This window comes from Dermacentor albipictus, chromosome 1 (genome assembly GCF_038994185.2).
Source record: "Dermacentor albipictus isolate Rhodes 1998 colony chromosome 1, USDA_Dalb.pri_finalv2, whole genome shotgun sequence".
Taxonomy (NCBI): domain Eukaryota; kingdom Metazoa; phylum Arthropoda; class Arachnida; order Ixodida; family Ixodidae; genus Dermacentor; species Dermacentor albipictus.
In genome coordinates, this window is record NC_091821.1 from 148,692,908 (window position 1) to 148,707,321 (window position 14,414).

At 41.1% G+C, this 14,414-nt stretch overlaps 1 protein-coding gene across 19 annotated transcripts in view; it reads right to left on the reverse strand.

Moving 5' to 3' along the window:
- The window catches only part of LOC135903005 (zinc finger CCCH domain-containing protein 18-like), a 221,885-nt gene that overhangs the window by 130,199 nt on the left and 77,272 nt on the right, over window positions 1-14,414 (reverse strand). For all 19 annotated transcript variants that reach the window (XM_065433352.1, XM_065433347.1, XM_065433357.2 and 16 more), the window contains one exon: window positions 1,336-1,493. In XM_065433352.1, the coding sequence (XP_065289424.1) occupies window positions 1,336-1,493 (158 nt within the window). The remainder of the gene's footprint in view (window positions 1-1,335; window positions 1,494-14,414) is intronic.

A 14,414-nucleotide genomic window follows, 5' to 3' on the forward strand; every position in this document is an offset into this window, starting at 1 on the left:
ACTTGTGCTTTACGACTGCCCGGAACTGTTTCTTCGAGTGGCACGAGAACCGTGGGAACTGAGTGCTGACCACTGGTGCCAGAGTTCACACAAAAAAGGACAGTTGTAGATAGGCGTGCCAAATTTTCACAAACAAGATACGAGGCAATGTTGCAAATTTTGTATATTTTGGATATAGTTTTTTTTTTCACTTGTATGTCCATGCGTTTTTGAACTGTTTTATGTTCTCTCAGCAAATCTGAATTTGATATGTTTTTATAAGTATTATATATCACTTTTAAGTCTAATATTTCTTTACGCATGAATGACCATCTAATTAGCTACATTTTGATATACGGTACAGCAATACAGCACAATGACTATTTGTAATAAAAAATAATTTCTGACACCCATCAGAATAGCCTGTTTTTTCCGCGGTTCCGAAAGAGCCATGCTATATTCGGTGCCAATATTTTGCAGACAATGTGTGTGTGCCCACATAAATCGATCTCGCACATTATCTCCACTTCAAAATTTTGTGTCAGTGCTCCTTTAATAAAATCAGTCTATGACTGTGTCAAACAAGAAATCATCCTTGATTTTTTCCATATCCACCATATAACAAAGATGAAACACTTGGGTGTTGAGCTTAGTTGGAACTGCCACATTTGAAACAATTATGGATAAACTCAGCAATAGCTCAGCTTGCTGTAAACAAAATTGAAGAATGGCAAACTTATGCATGCATACAAGGCTGTAGCGTGAGCAATACACTCAACTTTGTCTAATATGACGCTGGCGGAACCGATGAAATCGTCAAATTAAACAAGTGGCAGAAAATTCAACACACTACTGATTTAATTGGCAGCATATGTCTAATACATCCCCAAATCGAATGTGCACCCACTTTTTATGGATTCAATGCAAAAAGTTAGCATTGAAATAATATTAGAGCCCCTAAACAAAGCAGAAATTCAATGTGCACCTAATTTTTTAGCAGGAAATATTTGGTTGGGCCTTTATGACTACCAGATTAACAGCCCAAGAGGGCTCCCAGCTGTGAAAATAAATTCATAAATTTGCAAATGAACAATATTGTTATGGTGCATTTGGGCAGGACCGTGCGTGCAAGGGAGAGACAAAAAGGAAGTGGTAGACTGTCTCTCTCGAGCTGTGAGCTTTGCACCAGCCTGTGTGATTACCACTAACTTTTCCCCATAAAAATTGTTGTACACTGTGCATCGGGTTTCCTATTCATAACGATATTGTTATCTGACTTAAGCCAGCAACACATAAGCCCGCTAACTTAGATGACTAATGGCTATGAGTAAATAGTGACACACACTAGGCACTCACCCGTAGAAATCATCCCTGCGGCCATCGCCTCTCCGCCCACCTCTGGGAAGGTGGTGAGGAGGGGGTGGTGGCATTGGAGGTCGCACATAAGGAGGACTCAAGCCCCGAGAAGATGGAGGCGCACCACTTCCCCCATAGAAGTCATTTTCTTTGTCAACCTACACATGCAGAAGTCTACAATTTAATATGTGTTACACTAACAGCAAAGGAAACACAAAAACACAAAGGAGGTGACCTCCAACATTTTGTCACTTATAAAAGTGTGAATTGCTTAGTGATACAGAACAACACAACCTTTTCACTTTCAATTACCGTATTTTCTTGTATAAGGGTCACACCTCCACTTCACAAACATACACCTTATCCCACTGCTGCCCAGCGATATCTCCGTGCAATACCAACATGGAGATAGTGGAGGCGTATCGGTCTCCTCTTAGGTTGAGCCCGCAGCTGGGTCTGTTGGCAGGAAGCTCTTCGTCACATTCAGATTGACATAAAATGAATCGTTTGGTGCTCCATGGCTTACCCCATTGCATTTTCTGTCTGCTCCACTCCTCACATTCAGTGCATGTACAAATAAAATACGGAGCTTTAGTGAGCAGTAATGTGCACCATACACTGCAAGTTTTTGCACTTGATGAATAGCGTTTGTGCACTAAGCTTCGGTCACACTCATACCACCCAAAAAGTATGTGGGTGTTATGTTCACGTTTTGTATGAAAACGTCAGTATTTTTTCACAGCACAACCCTATACGTGATGCATCCCTCAAGTGACAGCTTCACCTTTGAACAGCACACTATAGGCATATTCAGAGGCATATCACAGAATGCCAATAGCTAGGCCCATCAGACTTCTTTTGATTGATCCTGAAATTGATTTTCACAGGGCAGATCATCAACATTCTAAGTGGGCAGATTTCTTTGGTGTAAATTGTACCTGGGCAAAAAAACAATCATAGAAACCGTTTTCTATCAACCACCTGCCTTCTCACCTGATAACCTTTTCCTTCTTTTATATCGACATGCACAGTTGTCATGCTTCTAGTTTAATTCTAATGGGAAACTTTATTACACTGGTTATTATTGGCCCACACTTTCACATCGCAGTTCTTCAGGTAAGCAAATAATTACCTTTCTTTTTCTTTTGGGCTTATACAAATAGTTCAGGGCGCAACTAGACAAAGCATTTCTTGACCTTGTTGATAAGCTGTACAAACGTGAAATTATTAACAGAATTCCAGATCACACGGTAGTATAATGCCCAGTCTGTAAACTGCATGCCAAATTCAAGCTTTTTTTCGACTTTCATCGCTCTGAAAACCCATCTGTTCTTGAGGTTTTATCAGAAGGCTCTGAATCATTTTGCACACACTGTAAAGATTGTGACGTGAATACACCAGTTAGGGAATTCGAAAGCTGTGCATTCACTGCTTTGTTCCGTTAAAAAGTAAGAAAAAATAAATTGTGCCATCTCTTGGATAACAAAAGTTCTGCAATTATCATGCCGCGTTAGACGACTCAGATGTTCAAAACACAGTAACGACTGATGCCATTGCTAGGTTCCCATCTGCCAAAGAGGCACTTAATCTGAAAATGAAACTTGCCAAAGATCTTTTCTTTCATGCTGAGCTGCCAGGATTACTAAGAAATAATTCTCGCAAGTTCAGGCATTCTGCCATGCCTGTTACTGATTCTTCATCTTCATTTACTATCACTAATGAAAGTGTAAATGATCCTGTGCACATCGCCAATCGTTCAATTAATAATCATTTTCTGTCTACACAAATGATTCTCATATGTACCTGGCTTTTGATACCCATTCAATTTATTCTATATCCAGCATTACAGTTAATGTTAATGGCATCCTTAATTTGGTTTTAGACAGACAAAAATTTAGTAGCTTGATGGTATCTCAAACTCGTTTTTACTTTGCTATTCAGAATGGACATCACACTACCTTGAAGTTATATTCAACAAGTCTCTAGAAACAGCAATCGCCTCTTCATCCTGGAAACTTGCAAGAGTAATACTCTTGTATAAGACAGGTGATAAGACAGAAATTACAGACCAATTTTTTTAACTCCCCACTAGTGCAAAATGCTGGAACATATTATATAAAAACACATAATGAATTTTCTTCAGTCAAGCAATATTTTAACTAATGCTCAGCATGGCTTTAGATGTGATTTCAGCACTATCACATAATTCAGCGAATTCACCCATCACATTGCTTATAAAATCGATCTAGGTAAGCATATTGATGTTACCTTTATTGATTTTTGAAAAGCTTTTGATTCAGGACTTTATTCTTACATCTTGCAAAATTAAATGCGGTACTAAAAAATTCCCCATCTGGTTGACTGGATTGTAGTTGCTAATTTTCTTTCTAACTGGTCGCAATACTACGACTTGTGTTCCGCAAGGCCATCAATTCTTGAAGTAGGTCCTGGGGTTCCACAAGGAACATTCCTGGGTCCTTTATTGTTTTTAATTTATCTCAATAACCTGTCAAAATATGTCTTACAAAAATATCTTATACGACGTGATTGACTTTGTGACAAATCATAAGTGACTGAGTGATTCCTTTGCCTCTTCGGTGCATGGTGTGAAAAACGAAAAATGAACATTCATTTCAAAAAAATTCACAGGCGATTACAATATTCCCTACCGAGAAATTTGAGCACAGCTCTATATGTGTTTTCATTTGTCAATATATTGGCTGGTGCGGACAACCTGTCTCGTGCAGCACATTCCAAACAGAGCGAAGTGTGGTGCAACTGCCTAGCTAATCTGGAGATCGTGTAACACAGTGCATGGGTGATGCCTGGGCACAATTCACAGGAGTCGCAACAGACAGACCTCCGCTCATGCAACGCTTTGTTTTCATATATGCTATCAGTGGCGTCATCGATGAACAGGCAATGCGCGTTACTCTGGCTCCATCTCATAGCCATCGTCGCCGCAGAGCCCATTTTGTGCGGCACTACGCTTTTTTTCTCATGCTTTCGCCATACCCTCCTTCTCCACTTTCTGCCTCATGGTTCCACTGCACCCTCCTCCTTGTGCTCTTTTTGCTATTGCCGTCTCATCCTTCAGTGTGCTTGTTCGCTTGGTTACAAGGGACACTGAAAGCCGACAGCCATGCTTGCTGCAAGAACAGACGCCTAAGAGCTGCACTCTAAAAAAAGTTTTGTCCTTTACAAAAAAAAAAAAAAAAAGTGGAGCCAGTAATTGCGACATATTCTCTGAATGGATCATCTTTAACCACAGTTCAAGAATATAAACACCTTGGCATAACATTTACTCACACTCTCTCATGGTCTGGATACCAAACATTGCACCATTGACCAAACACATTCTAAGGCCTTAAAGCAACTCGGATACCTACATCGTACTACACAGAAGGCTCCAAAGGATACTAAACTCTTAATGTATGAAACTCTTGTTCGCTCCAATGTCCATTATGCCACCACAATGTGGTCACCCCAGATACTTTCAAGTACAGCTTCTTTCCCCCGCACTATGGAACTACAGAATTCCTTACCTGGCTGCTTTCGTTCACTCCTGATAAGCTAATACGAGAGTGCGCCTTTTGAAAACAAGTGTGCGTAAATGCTTAAATTATGCTTAATCTTTATGTGTATGCATTTCACTGTTTCGTTGCTTTTAGTATTGAAGAAAACTGTATATAATAATACAACAGTGCTTTCACTGTTGTATTATTATATAAAGTTGCTAATGTTGCATGAGTCATTGTTTAATTCACTTTACTTTTTTACTTTTTGTTCACCAGTGTATAAACCCACTCCTGCAATAGCCCTCCTATGGGGCAGCAGTATGTGCAAATAAATAAAAATAACAATGAAGCATCAATGAAATTCATAATTTGTCCTGTTCCACTGTGAATACAAGCTTGCGCAGCGCATGTATGCAGCTTTCCATAGGCAGCAGCTGCCACTGCGTGCCATGCATGGAATATGCACTTGGTATGGGCTGCACACGTGTGCGCTTTTTCATTGTTCCTGTGCCACTAAAAATGTATGCAGGCATCACTGCCTGAAACAATCCCTTCCTGTTCCACATGAAAACTGAGGTTTTCATGCAGCTCGAAGCCAGAAATTCTCGAAGGTGATATTTTTGAGCAAGCTAGAAAACAATGTAGTTAGTGATTATATCATTGATATTATATCATTATTGATATTACATCAGTGATTATTTATTTTGCTACAACAAAATGAATGCAGGTATAATTATGAAGTAGGCTGCACACTCGTGTATGAAAAGGAATTAGTCCTTGAAACCCATATCATGTGCTTTTCCTTCTACTTAGGCAAAGGAACTTTTGCTGGCTGCAAAAAGCTTAAAAAGCAGTTGTAGATATTATGCGGTGCCATAAGGACCTTAACAACTCTTTATTATCCCTTGTAGTCCCACTCTTGTGGCCAACGATGACTACAGTGTCATCACAATCACAATTTATCCCAATATCATCTCAATACCTTACAGCAAACAAAGTTATACAGTCAATCCCGGATATATCAAATTCGAAGGGGATAGCAAATAGCTTGATATATTGATAATTCGAAATATAAAATATGCCTGGTGAAGCTTATCTGAAAACTCTGCACATCTTGGGACAGTTTACCGAGATCATCAAATGCGGGTATTTACAGATTTGCAACTCCAAGGATGTGTCGAAACACACAGTTTACATGCTTTTTGCCCATGAATGTCACAAGTCTATTACACTACAGAATGATCTGATATACTGAGTGCAGCGCAAGCCCTAAAAGCCCATATCACACGGCTGCGAGACTGCAGCATACCTTGCTGTGCATCTAAATGCTTGTTGTGCATTATTATTTAGGATAAGGTAGAAACGGATGCAGCACAGAAGAAACCAGCCTGTGTCAATATGTGCCATGCCAGCATCAGCGCAGTGGTATATTGCAAATAGCATGTGAATGTGCCTGGCAGCATGCTTGTTATGAAACACCATTTGCCTCTTTCCCTACCATATCCATCGGGCATTGTTAGCCCGCTATTGATGGTTTGAAACACCGCTTTCAAGACCTTCCGTGCCGCTCACGGACACCCTGCGCCATTGGATGTGAAGGAGAACTATATTTTTGTTTTGTAATGATTTTTTTCCCGCCAGGCGGTAATTTTTGAACACGCTCTGAATTTTTGCGATCATCAAAGTAGAAAGCAAAAATGGCCGCCTCTGGGTGCGGTGCGCATGCTTCGAAAAATTGCAGATCTCGCCATGCCGCTGCTCCTCCGGCTGATTTTATCGATGGATCGAGCAGTAGCGAGTCTGAGGATGCTGCCTTTTCATCGGACTTTGATTCTAAAAGCAACGACCATGCAAACGAGCGCAGCACGGTGCACCCAACTGTAGTACAGTCAAACCTTGATATATCGAACACTTTCTATATCACCTGGAAAAAAGCATGCATTTTTTATTTTTTATTTCAAACGGGGTCGAACGTAAAATGGATATATCGAACTCCGTCCCCCCCAGACTATGTGCGCTCTGTTGACTGGTGGTGAGCTTTCCCACAACAACCTCGAAGATCGTGGTGGCACGATGGGGGTTCCCGACTGCTGCACACTATAGCTGCACACAACGATCACACTGAGGGCACCAATTTTACGTAGTGGCGTACGTACGCAGTGGCTTGGCTAGTTCGACAACGTCAACAACGCATTGCATTTGCCGCACTGACTCCTTCTCAGTGCCGTGCTCTGCGCCTGCCGCGCCACGCGAGGACTGGCGGTTTGTATCCACGAATACGCGCGAAAGCGCACGCTCCTCAGATGCCTTGGCAGACGCCACTTAATACTTTGTTACTGACAGTGTTTCAAAATACTTCGATTGACGGGCGTGGAGATCGCAGCAGAAGTAGCAGCAAAACAAAGACGCTGCTGAGGCTGATCCCGCAAGCGCTGATGTTGCCCTGCTCCCTACTTCAACTGAGGCTGTAGTTGCTTTGGCCCTTTTACGACGCTACTGCGGCGCAGCCCTTTCGCTTGTGGATGGCGCAGACTATGTTGAGGACTCCGTGTTTAAGCACGTGTCTGCCAATAAGAAGCAGGCCACACTGCTGCAGTACTTTCAGCCAAATAAATAAATAAAGAATACTAAATACTTTCTGCGTATTTGAGGCGAGTACTTTGAGGTGAGTATTTACTGCGCCACGATTGGGGCGCAATCGGGGATCATTGTTCAGAGCATGTGTTCAGTTGCGTGCGCAATTATTGGCCTAGGTTGCGCCGGCTTCGCATGGCTGAAGAAGTTGGCGTGGCCTAGGCTAATTGCGTGCAGCGCTAACAGCCAGGCGCTCCCGGCCGACGAAGTTGGCACGGTCTAGGCCTATTGCGTGTGGCGCCACCGAACGCGCGCTCTGAACAATGATCCACGATTGCGCCCTTGGTTTATTGAGGGATGATTTTCAGAAGCTTTCGATGCGCTTTTTACGTGATTTTATATATCGAATTCTGGCTATATCAAACTATTTTGCGATCACCACGCTGTTCGGTATATCGAGGTTAGACTGTACTTGCAGTTAAATTTTTCTAGTGGAACACTTGTTCAACAAAAACTTTCTATTTCATCGAACATGGGGCCTGTTAGACAATACATTTTGTATATCTCATAATTTTTGTAATTTTTTCCTTAGTAGATACAAGCATGTCTTTACAAACTTTGTTCAATTTTATCCCACAATTTTGGTTCTGGCAATTTGTATCTTTTCTTTATGACATGCCTCTCGTTAATAAAACTTTTATATGTGAAAAGTGCATAGATTTCTGCTTTTTTTTATGTATTACATACGATATTGAGTGCAGTAGTTCCTTCAGGAAAAAAAAATGTGGCATAACCTACAAAAAAAAAATAAAAACACCTATTTCCCACATGGTAGAGAAAGAGTTAATCAGCCAATAATACATTGTCATTTGAGTCGACCAGGCACACACTGTTAGATCAGCATGCAGAACATCCGAGTCTACACAGGAATAGACTCGTGGAGCCCGAACAAAATGCATTCAGAGCAGACTGCAGGCCTTTGAGTGACCGACTCTTGCGCGCAGCTACTGCGATGGTCATTGCGTATAGTGCAGATGTGGCATGCAGTAATTTTGTTGGAGCCTAGCTGTAATAAAAAACTGTGTCCATATAGGATTTGGGGGTTGCATTCATTTTAACTGATCATAAAACCTTAAAATGCCATTAACAGAAACCTCCAGTCTAGAAGAAGACAAATGTGGCGGTGCTGATGACATTTACAGTTTGGCATCCATGAATAGAAACACTTAGTGAAAAGATAAGAGTAACGTCCATGCCTTCTTGTGGAATCTGTATAGAACTGGGAGGCCGTTCGCATTCTTGAAACATTGCAGTGATCTGCTCTTGCCAATAACAAATGGACACAGTGTGCCATCCATACTTGCAGCGCTCAAGAAATGCGCAGCTTACGAATTTTTCCTCCATGACATGTATACTGCACTTCAGATGTGATGCCTTGTTTGACAGCATCTGCCAATGAACATTGCTGTTTCGTTGGCATTTACCATATCTTATGGACAAGAAGTTATGGCCCCATCGGCAGATGTGCACCTGCAGGGACATTGGTGCAGGGCAGCATTCGATACAGTTAAACCTTGATATAACGAAGTCAGTAAATAAGCAATTTGCTTTGTTTGAAATTTCACTGTACTTAAATATGACCTCTTATGCAACTAAGTACAGTTGCCGATGGAGTTTTTTTAGACAGAAATGGCCACAAAATTTTCCAAATTATTGGCCGTTCAAAACAAGCAAACTTGAATAACAAAAAAAAATTTATATTGAGGTTGGGAGTCGGCGATGAAAGATAGTCACATGCTGCGTTCATGATATTTTTACATCAGTGATACAAAGCGAAGCCAGCCACACTTTCACGTCCACTTCGCCTCTGCAGCTGATAATGTTGCCTGCAGTAGGACGATGCTGTCCTGAAAAGCACCGGCAGCAGGGAGCGAATGCTTTGTCTGCCTCTAGCTTCAACTCCTCTCCGAAACACGTGTTTCTGTTTTGTCAATCTTTCGACCCGTTTTCTTGACCCTTGTGCACATGCGTGTGTTGCTAGAAAAAAATCTGGGGACTGTGCCTACATACTGCGGAGGGGGGACGCACTTTGCTCCTTTTGTCCCTCACTGAACTGCCACTATGCGACACACACTCCAGAATGAGCTGTCCCTTCACTCGTAGTATCGTGGCGTAGTGGTCACAACGCTGTGCTCGTGATTGGGAAGTCCGCCATTCTAAACGCTTGACGGGCGTTTTTCTTCTTTTTTTTTTTTCTCTCCTTAAAATCTGCATCAATATATCATTTTCCCCTGTGGCTTCCAGAGTAGTTGTTCGTTACCTACGCTTCAGCACCAGGCCTCACACTCCTGTTCCTGCTAAGGGGAGCAAAGCGACCCAGGGCAAAGTGCATACTAGCTAGGTGGAGCGGGGGTAGGTGCCGTTTTTTTGGTAGCAGATCAATGAATACTGGCACATTGTACAGTAGTTGGTCATTACCTATGCTTCACCACCAGGCCCAACATGGATGCTTCCTGCCAAGGAGAGTGAAGTGCACCAGCATGAAGGGGGTGGGGCATTAGTTGATGCTGCTTTTACAGCTGCAGATCAATGAATCATGACACACTGCTACTGAAAATTTGTTATGCTTTGCCATTAAAGGCTCTGCATCAAATGCTGCGGTACCATTTAGGTGGAAGTTAATTAAGCACCAGTTCTTGCATAGTGCACATTGCCATCGGCTAGGAATGAGCGAAGCAAAGCGTGTCCTCCTCCGTAGTACTTAGGCACAGTACCCCGATTTCTCACTCACAACTCACACATGCACACAAGCGTCGGGCAAAAACGGCGCAGCTCTCACATGTCTGCACCTTTGACAAAATGAAACTATGCCTCCAAAACTCGAGATAATGCAACCCCCACTACCAAACATGTGGGAAGACGGTGCGTATTTTGCAATGCTACCCTGCCACACCCTCTTTGCAGATGTGGCAGATTACATCTAAAAGCAGGCATGCGGGCTGTGTATGAGTTCAGCCGCACTGACAGCCATGTGTAGCCACGACCATGCTAAAGAAAGATCTGTGCCGATCTGCTCCGCCACTCCCCCTTTGCTCACATGAGCTTGCTCTCCTCTCCCCTTTCCAGTTGCTCACGCCGGAAGAGGGCGCTCATCCTGCCACCATCCACCTCAGCACACCTTCGCACGCTTTCACTCACACCCAAAGCATACAGCGTGTGAGAAAAGCTTATCACACTTGGATTTTAACAGAACATGATGCTGCCTCACTTCAGCAGTCTCTCTTGGTCATGCCAATTTGAAAGTGCGCTTGCAAGCAACCGCTTGTAACTAAACCATTTGACCATGTGTACCCACAGAAGGTTCCGTTTATTGTTTCAGTACTCCTTCACAGTGGCAGTGAAGTTTTGTTATATTGAAATCGTGTGTAAACACACCTTGTTATATCGAGGTTTTAAATACATGGTGTTTCATGAATGAGAATTAATAAAAAGTCAAAAACTTTGTTATATCAAGGTTTAATTAACAGTATGTTGATGTGGCGGTGGCAGTTCGATGAAAGTACAGTGCTATATACTTTTGTATTGATTTCAAAGGGAATGTTACGACTGTTTGATACTAGCAATAATTTAATGTGTCTGGGTCTGATATATCCGGGATCGACTCTACAGGTAAACAGATGCACTGAAAATAAAGATGTAATCTTTCCAACAAATTGAGACTAGTATTCTCAGAACTTAACAAATACTGCAAAATAAGAGGACAGTGATTATGTGTACCAATCTGCAAAAGAGGATGAGCTACAGTGGTACCTTAATTCACAAACTTAATTCGTTTTATTACTGGTTATAAACCAAAGCAGAGTTTAAATACTGTATTTTTAAATACCGTACTATCATTTTAACATTTCTTCGTAAATTAGTGCACTAAAACAAAATTTATATCTTCAGTAGGGATGTGCTAATATTCGATATTTGAAATACAAATCAAATAGTCTTCGCCATGAGATACTTAATTCAGTTTGCAAATTCATTTTTCAAAGCAAATATTCATTTCTGTTTGAATTCAAGGGGTAACAATTTTATTGGAGTCTCAAAGGAGAAAGACTAATGTCAGCTGAGAGTTTTCAAATTGAACTGCAATTGTTGAACAGAGGCACCAGCTACTGAGTATATTGAGCATAAGTTACTGACCCCTTGCATAATTTCCTGTCATTAAATATTAATTCCTTGCTACTAAACAGGATTCATGCAAATCAAGTTATTATTTGGGCAGTCTTACTATGTTTGGCTCCTATTGAAACAATGTGCAGTGTTGTATCACACATCTGTTATGAACACAACACTGTACAATCGGCGTCACCCTTGTGTAGAGCATGGGAACGGTGGCCTCCGAGACGCTTTTGAGGCAGCCGGCGACGTCTAACGCTAGCTGCTGGGCCTGACATCTAACTGTAGCTGCCGGGCACGTTTGGGCCAAGCAACTACCATTAGACGTCGCTGGCTGGCTCCTGAGCACCTGGGCAGTCGCTGTTCCCGTGCTCTACAGAAGAACGACGCCAACTGTAGATGCATTTGCTGATGTCCTGTTCCTCTGTTTCATTACTGTGATTGTGACAGTGTACGAGATAACTGAAATCCGTTAATCATTTATAAGCACCCCAATTGACCAGACATCCAGTTATGATTGGCATTACATCATGTATGAAAAATTATATACAAGTTTGTATATATATATATATATATATATATATATATATATATATATATATATATATATATATAACCAAATGGAGCTGGCACAAACGTTATCGCTCAGTGTGTTTAGAAATGAGAAAATTTGTATTCGATCAGGAAATTTCACTATCCCCTCAATCTTAGCCAGAAAACTTTCTAGATTTTCCTTTCAAATTAAAATTTCCGAGGCTTTTGAACCCAATACAATATGATGTGTCAAAGGTAGCTGACTAACTCAGTTGCATAAGCACTGCTTCAAAATACAACTGAGGGTGCACTGCAAGAAGGATACAGCTCGAGGTAGCAGACTAACTGAATTTCTAGGAACCATACCCTCTTGGGGTCGTGCTTGTCACCTGCAGTGGAGCTCATGGATCAAGGTAAAATTGTGCAAATGCTGAAGAGCTGAAAATAAAAAACGACTCTTCAAACAGCTGCAATTGCTGCTGTTTGTGAACCGAGGTACCACTGTATGTTACAATCCAATCTGAACTAGAGGTGGTGCTTTCTTGAAAAGCCAAAGTATGCTATCAAAAATTTTCCTTTCTGTCGAAACCAGGAAGCGAAGCATGCAAGAGTACTCTAATACAAGAAAACGAGTGGCATCACGAAAGAGGCTTGGACACCAATACTGTTGAGTGGAATACCGAATAATTTCATCATGTCTACCTACATCCACCATGAGATATCACCTTCACCTAGATCAATTAAAATATCAACACTGAACTTGCATCAGTAAGCAACCCTAATGCCCTTCCCAGTTACCTGCCTTAGTCATACCATACATACTGGAACAGGAATAATGTCTCCCTAAAATAAGTGAGGCACGAGAGGTTATTGTTGCCATATCTGAAAGCTAAGTGGTTCAGGCTAAAATCTGACTTGAACGTTCATGTTATGCACTTACATGTTACACGTTCATGTTATGCAAAAACAAGATATCACATGCTTTTAAGAAGCTGCACTGTATATTGCTCTAACAAAGGCCCAGCATACTTGTAAAAAGTACTAGAGCATTGTAACGTTTTACCTGGTTAGAGCAGAACTAATGAAACTAAATTTTTCTTGGGCCTTAAAAAGGTAATCATAATGTACAAGTGTTTGAATATTCTTATGCATTTGATTATTCAATATTCAAAACAAATTATTTGATTTGCATGAGAAAATTTTAGTATTCAAATATGCATAAAAAATGTAGGCATGCTTTCAAAATCTTTATATGTTGTTTTGCCCACCTGACAAAAAGGGGAGTGTTTGTGTGTGTGTGTGTGTAGAGGGAGGGGGGGGGGGGCAGAGGGACCATGAGAAGCGATACCAAGCAAAAGAAAACCAAGTGTAGAACACAACACTAATTTTGAAGTCGTTTATTATGCAACCTTTCCTCTGAACTAGCATCATAAATATTAGTATTAAATAACCGTAACCATTATAGATAATGAAGCAGGTAAGTAAAGATAATGTTATGACGGTAATCATGAAACTGTGTTCCTAACAGATTTGCTACATCAGCACACAAGTACTAAGAGTTCTAAGCCGCCTCTAATTGGAATGCCAAGGGTGCCTTGATGCCAACGTCTCCATTTACTGAGAGAGCACACAGAGATGTTAGGCATGGCCTCCAAGGTAATAAGCATGGAGTAAGCATAGCATGGCCATACATAAACGGAATATACGCAACCACCTATCTACAGCATTGTGTTTGGTTAAGAATGCAACTAATGTGGTGCCTGCATTAAGCATTGCAGTTGTTTATGACTATGATAACAACATTGATTTGGTTCACCTACACCAACTAACTTTATTTGAATGTGGCCTGTCCATGGTGGTATATGTATGAGCATTGCAACACCCTATTCCTAGGAGATAAGTTTTCCTCAGCTGTACATTGGTACGAAATAGTCAAAATGCTTACAATATGAGACTTGTGAGGTATAGTTTTCGTGTTCGATTTGTGAGCCCTTATTACATATAAGTGCACCTTTAGTTTTTATTTTTCTTAGGAGACGTATAGACATTGAATAACTTCATTACATTAAATAACTGCATGGATTACATTAAATTTACAATATATCACCATTTTTTAGATGTACCCATGTTTTTAATTTCTTTAACCCGGTAATGCCCAGCACATCATTTATGCTATGCTGCATCCTATACTTCAAAATTCTGATTTACACATTGGAGAGTTAACGTACAGCGTATTTCTTATATGTTGGAGCGAGTTTTGAAGCTACGGATAGTTCAGCAAACCAA